The sequence below is a fragment of the Cynara cardunculus genome (genome assembly GCF_001531365.2).
Source record: "Cynara cardunculus var. scolymus isolate 2C chromosome LG 15, CcrdV1, whole genome shotgun sequence".
Lineage (NCBI taxonomy): Eukaryota > Viridiplantae > Streptophyta > Magnoliopsida > Asterales > Asteraceae > Cynara > Cynara cardunculus.
In genome coordinates, this window is record NC_037542.1 from 16976629 (window position 1) to 16995829 (window position 19201).

At 38.0% G+C, this 19201-nt stretch overlaps 2 protein-coding genes across 5 annotated transcripts; one reads left to right on the forward strand and one right to left on the reverse strand.

The window, feature by feature from the left end:
- The first annotated feature begins 404 nt into the window (after positions 1–404).
- LOC112527195 (DExH-box ATP-dependent RNA helicase DExH12-like) lies at positions 405–10364 on the forward strand. Of its 4 annotated transcripts, XM_025137658.1 has the most exons (6): positions 416–523; positions 623–740; positions 1099–4106; positions 4986–5375; positions 5817–9029; positions 10118–10364. In XM_025137658.1, the coding sequence occupies exons 3-5, from the start codon at positions 1131–1133 to the stop codon at positions 9024–9026; spliced, it is 6576 nt and encodes a 2191-aa protein (XP_024993426.1). In that variant the 5' UTR covers positions 416–523; positions 623–740; positions 1099–1130; the 3' UTR covers positions 9027–9029; positions 10118–10364. The 4 variants fall into 4 exon arrangements, with proteins under 4 accessions (XP_024993428.1, XP_024993426.1, XP_024993425.1 ...); XM_025137660.1 differs by lacking the exon at positions 623–740 and having other exon boundaries at positions 405–523; XM_025137657.1 differs by having other exon boundaries at positions 623–4106.
- A 1239-nt stretch (positions 10365–11603) lies between these two features.
- Positions 11604–17554, reverse strand: LOC112528716 (putative pre-16S rRNA nuclease). Its single transcript, XM_025139746.1, has 7 exons — positions 17446–17554; positions 16195–16343; positions 14934–14991; positions 13468–13536; positions 13288–13383; positions 12273–12362; positions 11604–11952 (listed from the first exon to the last, which is right to left on the reverse strand). The coding sequence occupies exons 2-7, from the start codon at positions 16341–16343 to the stop codon at positions 11902–11904; spliced, it is 513 nt and encodes a 170-aa protein (XP_024995514.1). The 5' UTR covers positions 17446–17554; the 3' UTR covers positions 11604–11901.
- Positions 17555–19201: the final 1647 nt, after the last annotated feature.

Here is a 19201-nt window from a genome sequence, read left to right on the forward strand (position 1 = left end):
CGAAGATGGTGGGTCACGATGGTGATTGGTCGGAGTTCGTGTGTTATATATATATATATATATATATATATATATTATAGTTAACATAGTTGGTCCCTATAATTTTGTGGTTTTAACAAAAAAAAAGGAAAAACGAATTTTTTTTGCAAAAATACCCTTGACTCTAACTGACAGTTATAACAAATTTAGTGATGAGGTCCCATTTTCAAAGTAAATTCCAAACTTGAGGGACAAAATCTTGACTTATTGAAGTTTAGGTCTCATTTTTAAACATGTGGTCTAAGCACAATAATTGAAACTTGAAGGGCTGGAACTGCCAGTCTTTAAAAGAACGCGTATCGGCCAAGAGTCCGAACCGACAGCTGACCCACGTATAAAAGCCAAATTCAACCGAATTTTATCCAGATGAATCATTTTCCCCTTTTTCTAAGCTCTATTCAAAACCCTAATTTCTCTTCTCCCGATCGAACTGTGACGACCACCACCGAAAACTCCTCTTCTCCGTCGGCAACTCGAATCAAAGGTATCAATCTTACCTTAAACTGTTCTTCGTTGTTGAAATGAACCTCTACACTTAAGACTTGAATCACCACAGCTCCAATATTTTTTTATATGTTTTCAGTGAGTTCTTGAGGCGTTTGAGCACACTTTGCTGTTATATACATGGATTGATTTATAATGCTACTGTTTTTTCCTTCTGAGTTGCGCCTGCATGCTGTACGATTTCTTGGCCAAAATGGGTAAAACTCCCAGCCCCACCTTATACCGTTTTTGTTTCACAGTCTGGGCAAAAAGGCAAACACCTTCACGTTGTTCATTCGAGTTTTCATTACCCTTACTTATTGTCGGTGAATTTACGGCTGTTTTGTTCCAGTTCGATTAGATTCAAAACTAAAACCCTAATTTTATTTCATCCAGGCACTTGGAAGTTTTTTTTTTCCGTCCAAGTTTGCTTTCTTGTTATAGTACTTGTTTCTTTTAAATTTGAAGTACAGTTTATCGATATTGGGAGTGGTTTATTTACTAATTACGTGGGTTTATGACTTTGTTGGGCCGGTACCTGATTGACTGATTCTATTTATTTTTTGATGACTGTAGGGTTTCTTGATTTCGGAAGCCATTGATTGGAGATGGCACATTTAGGAGGTGGTGCTGAGGCACATGCTCGATTTAAACAGTATGAATACAGAGCTAATTCAAGTCTTGTCTTGACGACTGATTCTCGGCCACGAGATACTCACGAGCCAACTGGAGAACCTGAGTCTTTGTATGGGAAGATAGACCCTAAGAGCTTTGGTGACCGTGCTTATAGAGGGAGACCAGCGGAGTTGGATGAAAAACTTACCAAGTCTAAGAAAAAGAAGGAGCGTGAACCATCACTCCCTTCTTCTGAAGCTGTGAATAATAGACAGAGCAAGAGACGGCGTCTTCAAGAAGAGAGTGTTCTTACATCAACGGAGGAAGGGGTCTACCAGCCCAAGACGAAAGAAACTCGAGCTGCATATGAGGCAATGCTCAGTGTGATCCAGCAGCAGTTGGGTGGCCAGCCTCTGAATATCGTTAGTGGTGCTGCAGATGAGATCTTGGCTGTGCTGAAGAATGATACTTTGAAGAACCCAGACAAGAAGAAGGATATTGAGAAGTTGCTGAACCCTATACCAAACCAAGTGTTTGATCAGTTAGTTTCTATTGGGAGGCTTATAACAGATTTTCAGGATGCAGGTGGTGATGTTGCTGGGTCAAATGCAGCAAATGGCGGGGAAGACGCCCTCGATGATGATGTTGGTGTAGCTGTCGAATTTGAAGAGAATGAAGAAGATGATGAAGAGAGCGATCTTGATATTGTACAGGAAGATGATGAGGAGGAAGAAGACGATGTTTTAGATAGAGGTGGGAACAACGGTATGCAGATGGGTGGGGGTGTGGATGATGACGACTTGCATGAAGCTAATGAGGGTATGACACTTAATGTACAGGACATTGATGCTTATTGGCTTCAGAGGAAGATCTCGCAGGCTTATGAGCAGCAGATTGATCCACAGCAGAGCCAGAAGCTTGCTGAAGAGGTACTAAAAATTCTTGAAGAAGGTGATGACCGCGAAGTTGAAAATAAGCTATTGGTGCACCTCCAGTTTGAGAAGTTCAGCCTGATAAAGTACCTTTTGCGTAATAGACTGAAGATTGTGTGGTGTACCCGTCTTGCAAGAGCTGAAGACCAAGAACAGAGGAAACAGATAGAAGAGCAAATGATGGGGTTGGGTCCTGATTTGGCTGCAATATTGGAACAACTGCATGCCACGAGGGCAACAGCAAAAGAGAGGCAGAAGAACTTGGAAAAAAGTATACGAGAAGAAGCAAGGCGGTTGAAGGATGAGAGCGGTGGTGGATTTGGTGACCGAGATCGAAGAGATGTTGTTGATAGGGATGCTGAGAATGGTTGGTTAAATGGTCAGCGGCAGTTGCTTGATCTTGAGAGCATTGCGTTTCACCAAGGTGGTCTTTTGATGGCAAATAAGAAGTGTGAGCTTCCTTTAGGCTCTTACAGAAACCACAGCAAGGGATACGAAGAAGTTCATGTGCCGGCATTGAAGCCTAAGCCTCTTGCTGCTGATGAGAAGCTTGTAAAGATCTCAGCCATGCCAAGCTGGGCGCAACCGGCTTTTGAAGGAATGTCTCAACTAAATAGAGTTCAGAGTAAGGTTTATGAAACTGCTCTGTTCAAAGCAGACAATCTTCTACTTTGTGCTCCCACTGGAGCAGGGAAGACCAATGTTGCTATGCTCACCATACTTCAACAGATAGGTTTGCATATGAATGAAGATGGTTCGTTCAACCACAGTGACTACAAGATAGTCTATGTGGCACCAATGAAAGCCCTTGTTGCTGAAGTTGTAGGGAACTTGTCTAATCGTCTAAAGCACTATGGCGTCACTGTGATGGAGTTGAGTGGAGATCAGTCTTTGACCCGGCAACAGATTGAGGAAACGCAAATTATAGTCACAACTCCGGAAAAGTGGGATATTATAACTAGAAAATCAGGAGATCGCACTTATACTCAACTCGTGAAGCTTTTAATTATTGATGAAATCCATCTTCTCCATGATAACAGAGGACCTGTTCTGGAGAGTATTGTGGCAAGGACTGTTAGACAAATTGAGACCACAAAGGAACATATTCGGTTGGTTGGGTTATCTGCAACACTTCCCAACTATGATGATGTTGCGCTGTTTATGCGAGTGGACTTGGAGAAAGGTCTCTTTCATTTTGACAATAGTTACAGGCCTTGCCCACTTGCTCAGCAGTATATTGGAATTACAGTAAAGAAGCCACTGCAGAGATTTCAATTGATGAATGATATTTGTTACGAGAAGGTGATAGGTGTGGCTGGAAAGCATCAGGTGCTTATATTTGTGCATTCAAGGAAAGAAACAACAAAGACAGCCTGTGCAATTAGGGATACTGCTCTTGCTAACGACACCCTGGGGATCTTCTTGAAGGAGGACAGTGCAAGCCGTGAGATTCTCCATGAACACACCGAGCTGGTGAAAAGCAATGATCTCAAGGATCTCTTGCCTTATGGTTTTGCAATTCATAACGCAGGAATGGCCAGGGCTGACCGTCAACTTGTTGAGGAACTATTTGCTGATGGACACATTCAAGTACTTGTTTCGACAGCTACTCTTGCGTGGGGTGTGAACTTGCCCGCCCACACTGTGATTATCAAAGGAACCCAGATCTATAATCCTGAAAAAGGAGCATGGACAGAGCTTAGTCCTCTGGATGTTATGCAGATGTTGGGTCGTGCAGGGAGGCCACAGTTTGATACTTACGGTGAAGGGATCATCATAACTGGACACAGTGAGCTGCAATACTATCTTTCACTGATGAATCAACAGCTCCCTATTGAAAGTCAATTCGTGTCTAAATTGGCTGATCAGTTGAACGCAGAAATAGTCCTTGGGACCGTGCAAAATGCAAAAGAAGCCCTCAATTGGCTTGGTTACACTTACTTATACATCCGTATGGTGCGGAACCCTACTCTTTATGGCTTATCTCCTGATGCGCTGACGAGAGATCTTTTACTTGTGGATCGGAGAGCTGATCTGGTAAGTTTCAGACTACAACTACAATACTATTTTGGTTTTAAAATTTCCCAGTGCTTTGTTCAGTGTTTGCGGCTTCATTGTCAATTTGTTATTTGTGTATTGATATTTTCATTGCACATGCCTTTAATTATTCTATGCTTCATTTAATCAATGATGACATTGTGGGAAAAAGAAGTCCTAAAAACTATGGTTGCAATTTTAGAGCTTGAATTGTGATCTCAATTCATAAGTGGTATTGCGGCTGTTAAAAGATTTTAGCCTTAGTGAAGTATTCTTGAACCATCACAGAGATTAATTTACTCAAATTTCCGTTTCAGCCAGGATGTTGCGTTGTAAATGTTAAATAAATGCTGATTCATCATGTGCCATCAGTGTATAGTCAACAAGAGTGATGCATCTGAGCATTTGCAATTTAGTTGCTGAAATTGGTTCAGCATTTACCATGTTGGCAGCCTCGTTGAATTGGTAAAAGTTGTTGGTCTGATTGATGTTCTTGTAATATAAAACCCAATTACTGTCCTGGTTGAGTGCTGTTAATTGGTGCTTAAACTGCAATTTAGTACGAGAATATACTGGAATTGTGAAACTTAGCATTGGCTTAGGAATTAGGATAGAAACCTATTTATTGTATTCAAGTTTCCAAAAGTGCTGATTGGTCTTGTAGTATTGTAATTGTGGCATGCATCGCTTGACTAGCTTATAGGCCTGATCTACTTATATTTAAACATGTTCTGTTGCATATTGGAACTCAGTTTTGTGGGTCTAAAGCGTTTTTGTTTGATGGTGATGGCTTAAAGATTTAAAGCTACATTTATATTTTGCTTGGTAAAGGGTTGTGGCAATAATTGAGAGACTGATGCTTATTGCTATTTTCTGCAGGTACATTCTGCTGCCACAATACTGGACAAAAATAACCTGGTGAAGTATGATAGAAAAAGTGGCTATTTTCAGGTCACTGATTTGGGTCGAATTGCAAGTTATTACTACATAACTCATGGAACAATTGCCACTTATAATGAGCATTTGAAGCCCACAATGAGCGATATTGAACTTTGTCGACTGTTTTCACTCAGTGAGGAGTTCAAATATGTGACAGTAAGACAAGATGAGAAGATGGAACTTGCAAAACTTTTGGACCGCGTTCCTATTCCCATTAAGGAAAGTTTGGAAGAGCCCAGCGCAAAGATCAATGTCTTGCTCCAAGCATATATTTCTCAGCTAAAGCTTGAAGGACTTTCTTTGACATCTGACATGGTGTTCATAACTCAGGTTGGTTTTATGCTTACATATTCATTAGTGCAGTTTTGTTTGTTTTCCTCTATCAATATAGTCAGATAAGTCAAAAGTGCATTTATATTGGAATTAGAAGCTGAGCAACCTATATAACTTGCAAGCTTTCTCGGCATAACCTGCCAAGTATTTTATTAAGCTTAAATTAAATTTGCTATGACATTGTGATTTTATATAGCATGCCACCGTTTTTAGTTTTGTGGGAATGTAATGCTTCCTCCCCTGTGATGTTTTAGAGGTTAGTTTAGAGGTTAGGTCTTCCATTCGCCTTTTCAAGGAATAATTGTAAGGGAGTATACTTTCAATGAGGTGAAGCTCTTTTACATTGCTGTCGTATATGAAAGTGAAGCAGGAAACTTTTAATTATTGTTTATGGGTAGGAGATATTTTTTTGACTTAACTTTTGCTTTGGTTTTGCAGAGTGCGGGACGTCTTATGCGAGCTCTTTTTGAGATTGTGTTGAAAAGAGGATGGGCACAGTTAGCTGAGAAAGCCTTGAGCTTGTGCAAAATGGTTAACAAGAGGATCTGGAATGTCCAAACCCCTCTACGTCAATTTCATGGGATTAAAAACGATATATTGATGAAACTGGAGAAGAAAGATCTGGCATGGGAAAGGTATTATGATCTATCGTCACAGGAGCTAGGAGAGCTTGTTCGTGCCCCGAAGTTGGGGAGAAATCTTCATAGGTGTATTCACCAGTTTCCAAAGCTTAATCTGGCTGCTCATGTTCAACCAATCACCCGCACCATCTTGAGGGTTGCACTCACCATTACTCCAGATTTTCAGTGGGAAGACAAGATTCATGGGTACGTTGAACCATTTTGGGTGATCGTAGAAGATAATGATGGGGAATACATACTTCATAATGAGTATTTCTTGCTGAAGAAGCAGTATATTGATGAAGACCACACTTTGAATTTTACGGTCCCAATCTATGAACCATTGCCTCCTCAGTACTTTATCAAGGTCGTCTCAGATAGATGGCTTGGGTCTTTGTCTGTTTTGCCTGTTTCCTTCCGTCACTTGATTTTACCAGAAAAGTATCCTCCACCAACGGAGTTGCTGGACTTGCAGCCACTCCCTGTGACTGCTTTGAGGAATCCATTATATGAAGCCCTTTATCAAGAATTCAAACACTTCAATCCTGTCCAAACTCAGGTTTTCACAGTGTTGTACAACACCGATGACAATGTGTTAGTTGCTGCACCAACTGGTAGTGGGAAAACTATATGTGCAGAATTTGCAATTTTAAGGAACCATCAGAAAGGGCCTGATAGCGTCATGCGTGCTGTGTACATTGCTCCTGTTGAAGCACTTGCCAAAGAGCGATATAATGAATGGAAAAAGAAATTTGGAGATGGTCTTGGGTTGAGAGTTTGTGAATTGACTGGGGAAACGGCAACAGATTTGAAATTACTTGAGAGAGGCCAGGTAATAATTAGCACCCCTGATAGATGGGATGCCTTATCTCGCCGTTGGAAGCAGCGAAAGCATGTTCAGCAAGTAAGTCTTTTTATTGTTGATGAACTGCATTTGATTGGTGGTCAAGGTGGTCCGGTGTTGGAGGTGATAGTCTCTAGGATGAGATACATTGCTAGTCAGGGTCATAACATTCGAATAGTTGCATTATCAACTTCCCTTGCAAATGCCAAAGATTTGGGGGAGTGGATTGGGGCCACATCACATGGTCTTTTTAATTTCCCTCCAGGTGTTAGGCCAGTGCCCCTTGAGATTCATATTCAAGGCATAGACATAGCTAACTTCGAAGCCAGAATGCAGGCAATGACTAAACCCACGTATACTGCTATCGTCCAACATGCTAAGAATGGAAAACCAGCCATTGTGTTTGTTCCTACAAGGAAACATGCCCGCCTGACAGCTGTGGATCTCATGACGTACTCGAGTGCAGAGAGTGCGTATTCGGGTGCGGAGAATGGAGAGAAGCCTTTGTTTTTACTTCAATCTGAAAAGGAGTTGGGCACGTTCATTGACAGAATTAGGGAACCCATGTTGAAGGAAACTCTGAAATATGGGGTAGGTTATCTGCATGAGGGTCTAACTACTACCGACCAAGATATAGTTAGGACACTCTTTGAAACTGGTTGCATTCAAGTATGTGTCATGAGTGGTACAATGTGTTGGGGAGTTTCTCTTCGTGCACACTTGGTGGTTGTTATGGGAACACAATACTATGATGGGCGAGAAAATGCCCATACTGATTATCCAGTTACTGATCTTCTTCAGATGATGGGCCATGCCAGTCGTCCTCTTGTGGATAATTCTGGGAAGTGTGTTATCTTTTGTCATGCACCACGTAAGGAATACTACAAGAAGTTCCTATTTGAAGCATTTCCAGTTGAAAGCCATTTGCATCACCACCTGCATGATAATTTGAATGCGGAAGTGGTTGTTGAAGTGATTGCAAACAAGCAAGATGCTGTTGATTATCTCACGTGGACGTTTATGTACAGGAGGCTCACCCAGAACCCAAATTACTACAATCTTCAAGGGGTCAGTCAAAGGCACCTTTCAGATCACCTCTCGGAACTTGTGGAGAACACGTTGAGTGATTTGGAAGCAAGTAAATGTGTTACCATTGAGGAAGATTTTGATCTTACCCCTGTTAATCTTGGTATGATTGCTTCGTATTATTATATCAGTTATACAACCATAGAAAGATTTAGTTCTTCATTGACTGGCAAGACAAAGTTGAAGGGTCTTTTGGAGATTCTGGCTTCAGCATCCGAGTATGAGCAACTTCCGGTACGCCCTGGAGAAGAGGATTTGATACGAAGGTTGATCAATCATCAACGTTTTTCCTTTGAGAACCCAAAATACGCAGACCCACATGTGAAGGCCAACGCGCTAATACAAGCTCACTTCTCTAGGCAATTGGTTGGTGGAAATCTAGGTTCTGACCAGCAAGAAGTACTTCTATCTGCTAGTAGGTTGCTTCAAGCTATGGTTGATGTTATTTCAAGCAGTGGGTGGCTTAGCCTAGCTCTTCTTGCTATGGAAGTTAGCCAGATGGTGACACAAGGCATGTGGGAGCGAGATTCTAATCTCTTGCAGCTGCCTCATTTTACAAAAGATTTGGCCAAGAGATGTCAAGAAAACCCTGGAAGGAGTATAGAGACCGTGTTTGACTTGGTGGAAATGGAGGATGACGAAAGAAGGGAGCTATTACAGATGTCTGATTCGCAACTGATGGATATTGCAAAGTTTTGCAACCGTTTCCCTAATATTGATTTGTCATATGACGTGTTGGACAGCGATAACATTAGGGCTGGAGACGATTTCACTTTGCTGGTGACTCTCGAAAGGGATTTGGAGGGCAGGACTGAGGTTGGGCCAGTGGATGCCCCCAGATATCCTAAAGCGAAAGAGGAGGGATGGTGGCTTGTTGTTGGTGATACCAAAACTAACCAGTTGCTTGCAATCAAGAGGGTTTCGTTGCAAAGGAAGTCTAAGGTCAAACTTGATAACATTACTGCTCCAAGTGAACCCGGGAAGAAAAGCTTTACTTTATATTTCATGTGCGACTCTTACATGGGATGTGACCAGGAATATAGCTTTTCTGTTGATGTCAAAGCAGCAGCCCCTGATGACGACAGTGGAAGAGAATGATTTGTAAGTACTATATTAAAAACTTTGCTTGCTTTCTCTATGCATTGCATGTTTTCGCAGTTCAATGTTTTCGTTATAGTTTCCGGAATAATTGAGTTACTGGAACACACTGTTTTTGAAATTTGCATCTCTTGGTTCTTCTGGTGTTTTTTTCTTCCTTTGTTTTGGTAACGATGATTGAAAGTAGTTTATTGAGAACCATTGCTTTATATTTTGTGCTATGTTTATGGGCCCCATCCTATATTTCATATTGATGATGAATCTTACCTGTTCCATTTTGTGTTCCAAAAGTTGCGATTCTCTTTTTATAGGAAGATTTCAATCCAAACTCACCTATTTTTCCATTAGCAAGAAATTTGTGACATTGATGGGCTATAAGTTCTCTCTTAATCTTGTCTTATCTAGGGGCATTTTCAACATATGGTTATCGGTTAAATATTCATTAAACTACATGCTACTACCCTGTTAGGATGGAAGGAGGAATGAACATCCTTTAGTCAAGTGAGAGGTCGTGTTGTTTTTGCAATTCTGGAGTCAGGGAGCTAGTTTGTCTATTGATTAACTTGCTTTTTTCTCTACCATTTTAGCTATAGTTAATATGGCAATAAGAACAGAGGCACACACCAATCTAACAAAAAATCGAACTCATTTTCTTTGTTATAGCAAATGTTTATTTGTTGAATTTGAATGTGTCTAGCTGCTCTTTATGTTTCTTTTATAATGTATATATTGTTATCTTGATTCTTCTTTCGCCTAAGCATTTTAAGAAGTTAACAAGTTGCTCAGAAACTGTATATATATATATACACACATTGAGAGATCATATATAGAGGGTCAGGTTCAGGAAAAACCACAAAAAAGTGAAACCGAAGAACACCCTACCAACCATTCATTTGCATGGTTTAGACATATGCATACAAGTAATTTGTACAGTATGCAAATATGTGTAGCATGTATACATGCATTAGAACAAGAAAACATCTTCAGTTACTTTGTACATGTGCATTATCGTACACATGAATAGTTTATAACGGTATTCCTTGGTTCTTTCATTTTTTGGGGTTTTCTCATGAACTTGTATATGCTTTCAGGGCGCTGTGGATGCAGGATGGTTGCTTGTTTTATTTCTGTAATCTCGTCACGTGATGTAGATCATGGCGACTGCTTGACTTTGATCGGGTTCTTATCGTGTAGCTGTTGCAACAATAGATGAAGGTGTGGCATGTTGTTTCTTGTTTAAGAATGTTATGGAACTTTGACCTTAGTTCCGAGATGAGACATAATTTTGTTAGATAATCTTTCAAAGTGTTTAGAAGGCAGGTGGTAGGTATTATTGTGTAGAAGTTGGCTGCTTTTACTTCCACATCTCGCACCGAAACCTTTATTTATTCTATTTTACATGGAATATGTTGAAAGGTTGAATAAGAATTAAAAATCGGAGATTTAAGAGGACAAATCAAATACAGATAGCCTAAGGGGCTGTTTGGCAATTGCTGAATGGTTTGATAGTGGTTAGGATGATTAAGAAACTCTCATGATATAGTGCAAAATGAAATATAATTGTTTGGTAATTGTGTACAATGAAATTAGGGCTCTTAATGGTTAAGGGAGATTTGTGATACAAAATCATTCAGGGGTTTTAGAACCATTAAGAAACATTTTTTTTTGCCAAACAAGATTCACCTTTTAATGGAACTATTAAGAGGTAAACAAACAATCCTTAAATGTTACATATCAATCTTGGTCTTGATTTTGTGTTTTTTGAAATTTGTAGATGGTTATCAAATTAGTCAAAAAGGTTGATGGTAAATTACAGAACTGATCTAATCCACATTATCTGATAATCTTCATGGACGGTTAATGTTAGCTTGTAAGGCGTGCAACTTTTAAACGGTTTGTATTTGATTTGGCCTTTAGTACATGTATCTTCAAAATTTAATTTCATCTATCTGGTTATTTGAAATTACAAGTAATTCATGTTTATAAAGCAAAAATGATTTTTTTTTACTTTAAAAACGTTTTGGATAATGTTTGTAGCTTATTTAAAATGATGGGAACATGGTTTAGGAAAGTATACCAAAACCCGTAACTAGAAGTCATATCAGGTAAGATTTTATCCGATAGAGTAGTCACCCTTGTTATGTATGATAAGGCTTTGTCATGTTAATGTGACAAGTGACGAACCATAAATTTCAAAGTTTAGCTTTTCATATAACCGAGATTTAGCATCTATGTGATTGGCCTTACGACGGAGTATATTTGTATATCCATCATTTTCATCATCCATCACAATTCAAATTATAACTTTTGTCAATGTCAACAAGACCTTAGGCTAAGCTATTGATGTGATCCAAGCTCCATTCAAACTAATTCTTCAAATTAACGAGTCTCTCTCTCTCGAATATCCAACTGGGGAATATTAGGGTGAACCAGAAAAGTTTGGGTAGAGTTGGATCTAAGAGTTGGCTAGGTAAGCCTGGCCATGTCTCAATCCTAGTGTGACTGATCATCCTCTCGAACCATCTACTAATCATCGTCTTCATGTTGATTCATATTTGTTTTGACTACTTTCTCATATTTTATCATATTCTATTCATTTTTATTCAACCTTCCTGAAGTTATTGTAGAAATTTTTGGGATCAATAGTTAGACCATGCAAACTAGAAATACTTGCCCTGCCCATGAGTAAATACTTCATAATGGCCTCGTTACAAGTATTCTGACCACAATTACAATTAAAACTAACCCACATCTTCTTGTCATATGCTTTCAGAATACCGAATAACAGTAAGTACAAAATCTAACTATTTCATAGTTGCGTACTGTTGTGGTAGGATTTGCATTCAGTATCGAATTATAGTCCAGAAGTAGAAGCTCAATGGCCTTGCTCTGTTGCAATATTCCTGTTCACGTAGTCGAGATACCCCTGCCAAAGACCCACAAATGATCAATGAATTCCCATCTAAGGTGCGTTTGTTTTGCAGCCAAAACTGGACAAACGAGGATGAGGTAGCGGGTTGTGGTGAAAGTATTGTGCAAGGTTTTTGGGTTTTAAGTTGATATGGGTAGTTTAGTAATTTATCAAATTTGTCCCATCTTCCTGATTTTTATTTAAAAAGAACTTGCTCCATAAACAATGTTTATAAGCATTTAACCAACATTTTACACATCATTAATCTTGGCATAACATATGAAGGATTTTAAAGCAAAAGCAGCAGAATTTTTGAGGCAGTGCAAGAATAACACCTGCAGTATTCCGACAGCGGCAAATTTGTCGGTTATTGTTTTTGCTTCTGTTGTAGGGAACTTCAATGGCTTCAATAATAGCTCAACATTCTGTTACACCAACTTAAGCACATGAACTATAATCATGCCATAGTTAAAACTTACAAGAAAAGTCATATTTAACAGATGAGTGCTGGCAAACTGTGCAGATAACAATGGTTTTTGGTTTAGCCAGAAGCCTAGATGTGATTACTGTGATACGACTGAAAATTTCAAAACAAGCTTACATTTGTGAGATAAATATCAAAAACTATATTTATAAGCGGAAGATGATGCTTCCATTTATATGCATTAGTTCTACTAGGTTTAGAACTCTATAAGCTTGTTTGTTAGCAGTTTAATGAGCTTAACGGGACTCACAACTTATTTGGTCAGGTATACATGACTGTTTGGTAGTGGCTTAATGATATAGAAAATTGCTTACCCAGTAAGCTTCTATAGGGGAGCTTTATGCAGAAAGCCAGATTTTTTTCAAACCTATTCCTCCCAAATAAAAAACACGCTACTTCCATCTATGAAAAAGCCTTGCAAAACGAAAACCTTCCCAATCTATACAAATAAATTAACCCACACATAGAGCTTTATCCATATAGGAGTTAATGGAAAACCAACCAAACAGCCCCTAATAATTTTCTAGTCTCTTATGTATATTGATGTATCCCCCATCATTTTGATGAAGAGTGACTGGTGGTTTTATGTTTGAAATTCACTTTCGTGGACACTTTCGACATGTTTTATTTCTCATCTTTTGCCCCCTTTTGCACTTCTCCCCCAGTATGTAACCCTTCTCTACCATATCCTACATCAATTCAACTTAGATAACTGGAGCTAGGAGGAAGGGGCATAAGATAGGCTAGTTAAATATTTTTTGGCTTCTCCGAAGTAACAGATTTGGAGTTGACAAGAGATGAGTAGCAACAACTGAAAATTCTCAATCTTGAGAAATACAAATTCACATACACACAAAAGCACATACCTTTGATGTGAAGCATTCATCCCAAAAGGTATACCGTACATCTTCAAATTTCCTTAATTTACAGAGGTCATCAACAAATACTTTCACTTGGGTAGCCTAACAGAAACGAAAAATAAATCATGAATTCCATAGTGAACAAATGAGAAGGTGAATCTACAATTTTTTGAAATAAAAACTCACATTTGGGCTTTTTCTTGACCTATCGTATGGGTATCCAACAATAAAGGCTGACAGGGAGAGTTCTGATATCTGCATGCAAAAACGAGAATAAACTTTCAGTTGACTCAAACTTCAGAAATGACCCTTTAAGCACATGTATCCAATTGAAGGCAAGCATACCGTCACTATTTATTCTATGTAGATAATAAAGAGCAACATCAACTATTTATTGCGATGCTTAATGAAAGTACAGGATTCCTTTACAGAATGTCACTACAGCAGTCAGCAGAAATGGACTTCTTAAGAAAATCTAGTTTAACATATTGAAAATTTGGAAAATAATTGCAGTTGTAAACAGCGATTATCAGCAATAGAACCTTCTCACAGCCAAAAAAAAGGAAGAGAAAAACCAATTGCACTAGCAATACAATTAAAACAACTTCGAAGCTTCTTGTTCGATGGTTTTGTGTTTCCGGTGTTTGACATCGATGTTGCAAGTCATACATTACAACTCGAGAGATGTCTATTTGAGTATTTCAATGTTTTGTGTTCAAAGGTCGTTTCAATTTGGCGGAAGGTAGCTTACCTTCCTCTCAAGCATGCCCACTTCAACTTGATACAATTCATTTTCCAATTTTCCACCCAAAACAAGAAAATTGCATGAGAATGTTCAAGTAATCATCTTGCACGCAAGTAGAACAGTATCTCGTTTTTATGGCAAAAGAAAACGCGAAAGCAATTTTTTCCTCTTCCTTTTGCTTGATATCCAAGGGGAATCCTTAGAGAAACTGGAAAGCTTAGATCATCTTCAATAACTATAATATTTAATTTTTCTAAAATAGAGTATCAAAAGTTAAAATCTCTACAAAAAATTACATCCAACTCCTAGCTGCTCTATTTTAGCAATTCTGTCATTAATTATATTGTTAAAATATTCAATACGTTTAATAAAATATTATTTTTCTCTCATAAACACTTAATTAGTGTCTGGTATTGGTGAAAAAGAATTAAATATCACTTCTCTCTCTCTCTCTCTCTCTTAAATATGAAGTTTTAGAGATTACTCCAAATTTGGAGATTTCTACACTCTTTTTTCTTTTTTCTATTTTAACATATGTTATAGCATAGTTGTTGGAGATGCTCTTACTCCTTGTGACAAGATGGTTAAGAGTCCGAGCAGCAAAATGAAATAGCAGGCTGCATAAAAAATTTCCCTCCCCAAACCTTGCAAGACTGAGGTGTCTTGGATGCAACTTGGTTGCCCTTACTTTTGGCTTGGTGACTATAAAGATATCTTAGATTGTTGTAAACTAGACCACGTAAAAAGAATCCATTTAAGTTCTTAAAGAAGATCAAAGCTATCACAGATTACAATAATCCATTTTTGGCTTGGTGACTACAAGGACCTACATGAGGAGCTAAAATCCAGCAAAATTACATGATAGAGAATATTTGAGTTCTGCATAAGGAGAAGTTGGCAAACTAACCAGATTTTGAAAATCAATAGCCATCAAACCCATATTGTTTTTCTTCCTAACCAGAACACTGCAGAATGTAAAATAACCAAGGTTATCTCACGTATATTGCAAATAAGCACTAAACACGAATTGGTAGGTAGGGCGACATGATCATATATAGAAGAAGATACCAATATAGAAGCATTTGTCATTTTGCAGCAATAAAAGAATGTGGAAATGAGAAGATTCTCACAATAAGGAAGGGAAAACAAAACCAAACATCAAGTCTTCAACATGATCTCTAAAATACAAGGAACGCCTATAACCTCTATAACCCATATAAGTTGCTTAAAGAACATTAATACTTCAATATCCGACCTTCACAAGGACCTTCTATCTAAACCGACGTACCAAATCTTGTTAGTATCAATGCAATATATAATCACATCAACTAATTACCAAAGGCACCAATACAATGACACATCTGACAGTAATAGGTCAAGTCTTCTAGTAGAGTCCCTACCAAAGAAAGCATTGTTCCATCCAGCTGTCCCATGCACTTTAAATTGATATACATCGATATCAAACATCACATGAATTAGTATGCTATTTATTTGAGCTACAATCTCAATTTCTATGTCGAAACTCAAAACAGTCTGCTGAAAAACACAAATCTTAAGAAAATAATAGTAGTTGCATTAAATTTCTTTTCCATCACCGAGATATCATAACAACCAGGGAATCATTTAGTGTTAAACTGTTAATAACAAGGGAAACCCCAACTAACTTCAAATCTAAGGTACCTAACAACCAGAACGGACCTAGTGTATTGGATACATTGGCACAGGCCACCTCTTCGTTCCTCCGTCTTAGCGTAAAAAATTATAGGATCATAAAAAGTGCAACCGGATCAATTTGTTGTGTCCCACTGTATATGTTTTGGAACTAAAATGAGAATACAAGTTTCCCTTGATAGAGTTGGTTTGCAAGGTTTTTCTTCCACCCCAGACCCCAGTTCTAATACGTTAGTGTCATTTTCTTAGTTTTTAGCTTTTAATTTCAAATTTTTATTATGTTTCTGAAAAAAAAATTGTGCAAGAAAAGACTTGAACACAAGACTTCACATATGAAAAGCAATGAACTAACCAACAGACTAATGATGATTATGTGAAAAATATCCTATATTTGTTTCTTATGGTCAAATGGTGCCACCACTTAAAAATTTCTAGGTCCGTCTTTGCCTAACAACACATATTTTGTTGATGAGTGTGCACTTGCAACAAGTTCATACCTTAAAGGCGAAGCAACTTTATTGTTAAAGTCTGAAACCGCTAAACCGACATACTTATCCCCAACATCCAAACCAAGCAATCGCCCTCGTTCGACAGCATGCAGCTTCAGTAAGTCCTGGTACAAGTTGAGAGGCTTCATGTACTTCATCTGTCAATCAATTAATCAGAAATTAGTGCTTGTCTCACCTCTGTGAAAAGAAAAGAGTATGCAATCTTTCCAATCTAAATTCTCACTCCTTCGGAAAAGATATTTAAGGGCCTGTTTGGTAGCAGCTTAATGGGACTCGCAGCTTATTTGATCAGCTATACATGACTTTTTGGTTGCGGCTTAATGATATCGGAAGTGGATCATTCAGTAAGCTTATAGGTGGAGCTTTATGCATAAAGCCAAAGTTTTCTCGAAACCTGCCCCTCCCAATAAAAGAATATGCTCCATCCATCTATGAGAAAACCCTCTCAAACAAAAACCATCCCAATCTATACAGACTTATTAATCCACACATGCAACTTTATCCATACAAGACTTAATGAAAAACCAACCAAACAAGCCCTTAGCATGTTAAGACTTAAGATGGTAACCAGATGCAAAAAGGATACAAATTATTCACATTTTTAACAACCATGTTTCTGCTCATGCTACTAGTCCTTGGGAGGCCAGTGAGGACGCTGGCACACCAGTCCCGTTCCCAGTGGACAAAGCGGGCTATATTCATATGGTTGGCCTCAGATATTACAAGTTACAAAAAGGTGAGTATTTCTCACTCATCTCCACATCAAAATTGAAGCTCAAGTGCAAAATTTTCATATGCAAAAAGAACAAACAAACAAACAAGAACGAAATGGTTGTTGAAGTATGCTTTTTCCAAATGCAAAATCTGTTCTATTTTACATGATTTTCCTGAGAGTTTCAACTTTCATGTCGATTTTGCACATGAAACTGACCCGCCAAAGAGTAGTGTACCTTTTCCGGAAACCGAGCAAGTGCATAAAAAGTAAACCCAACAGACCAAAATTAAACGAAATGGGAACTTCGTAACGAATCAAAACAACGCAACTAATTGAAATCGAAACACCGAATTGTTGGTAAAGCATTTTTACAAACAGTTGGAGAGCAGCTACAAACACAATAAAACAGACGTGAATGTGTGAGCCTACGCATATATGTGTATATATATATATATATTATATAGAACTTCTAAAATACACAGTAGAAAATCTATATATTCGATTCTTTCTGGTGTTTCACATACCTGCAATTAGAAGCGAGAGATAACAGTTGACTGAGAGACAAATCGAGCAGGCGACGAGAAGAGGGACGATGCTGTCGAACGATTCAGCGCGCTTTTGGTTCGTGCGGACGGAGCATGTTAAATTTTGGGTTAAAAAACGACCTATTTTTTAAAAATTTCTTATTATTGTTTTTTTAAATTATAGTAAAATATTTTTGTTAAAATATTTTACTTTTAAAAATCTGTAATAGATAATCTGTTACCTTTTAAACCGGTTAATCTTTTACTTTTATTTGTTTCATTGGCTTAAATGAGATGATGTGCATGACATGTTTTGTAAATCTTGCACGTACACATCGCATATAGATAATGACATGTCATGAAAACCTGATAACTTATGACATGTCATCTTAGTTCAAATAAAAAAGATACCCATTATAATCTCGATTTTGGGAAACTAAAACTTTTAATTAAAATTTAGGTTTGGAAACGAACAGTAAGTTTAGGTAAAGATATTTGATTAAACGTGCAATGTCTAAACAATAAAATATCAAAACTAATAGTACAATGTTGTAACATGAACGGGTGATGTTGTAATACAATAATTTTGAAATTTTAATGTTGTAATAAGAAATGTCATGTCAGCAATATAATACACGTGGACAAACTACATGGTCAGTGAGATGACACGAAAACATGATACAACAGGTAAATTTAAATCAAAAGGTTATCTAAGATGAGCAAGCTTGATCGTTTCCTGGTAACGCCTAACTTTTTCTCTTTTTGGAAAAATCCTTCCGTGCAGGTTTTACACAGATCCATTTCCGATCATTGCCCCATTCTTTTGAATGTTAATGATCTTTCTTTGGGGCCTAAACCTTTTAGAGTTTTTGATTCATGGTTGGGTATTGATGATTTTCAAAAAACGGTCCTTTTCTCTTGGTCTTCAAGCTCCTTTCTGGGGGATGCTGATTTCGTGTTAAAGGAAAAAGTTAAAGCTCTTAAAAAAGACTTGAGAAACTGGTCAAAAAACTTCTTAGCCAATGAATCAAAAAAGAAAGATGACATTCTCAAAGCCTTATTTGATTGGGATTCTAAAGCTGAAATGGGGGGTATTTCAAATATAGATTGCCAAAAAAGAGATGAATGGATCTTTGATCTGATGCTKTTGGACAATAGAGCAAAGTTGAATATCCAACAAAAATCGCGMTCCAAATGGGCTCTAGAAGGGGATGAAAATTCCAAGTTTTTTCATAATTTTATTAACTATCGTCGGAGAAGGAACAACATCAAAGGGATTATTTGCGACGGGGTTTGGAACTCGGATCCCTTGGTTGTYAAWAGTGTTTTTTTACAGCACTTCGCTGACAGATTCAAAGAGCCTTGCTTCTCTAGACCAAAGTTCATCAGTCCTCTGTTTGCTAAATTGTCGCCTTTTGAAGCTGATTYCCTGGAATCRTCCTTCTCMGCTTTAGAAATAAAAGAGKCTGCTTGGTCTTGTGATGGGTCRAAAGCTCCTGGGCCTGACGGTCTAAATTTTAATTTCATTAAGAAACTCTGGCCAGTGATTGGCAGGTCTATAATTGAGGCGGTTTTTTTCTTCGAAAATTCGGGCAGGTTATCCAAGGGATGCAATGCTTCTTTTATTGCCCTAATTCCAAAAAAAAATTGATCCCTTGGACGTCTCGGAYTATAGGCCCATATGTTTACTTGGTTGTTTGTACAAAATTATTGCTAAGCTTCTGACCAACAGATTGGTGAAGGTTATGAGCAAGCT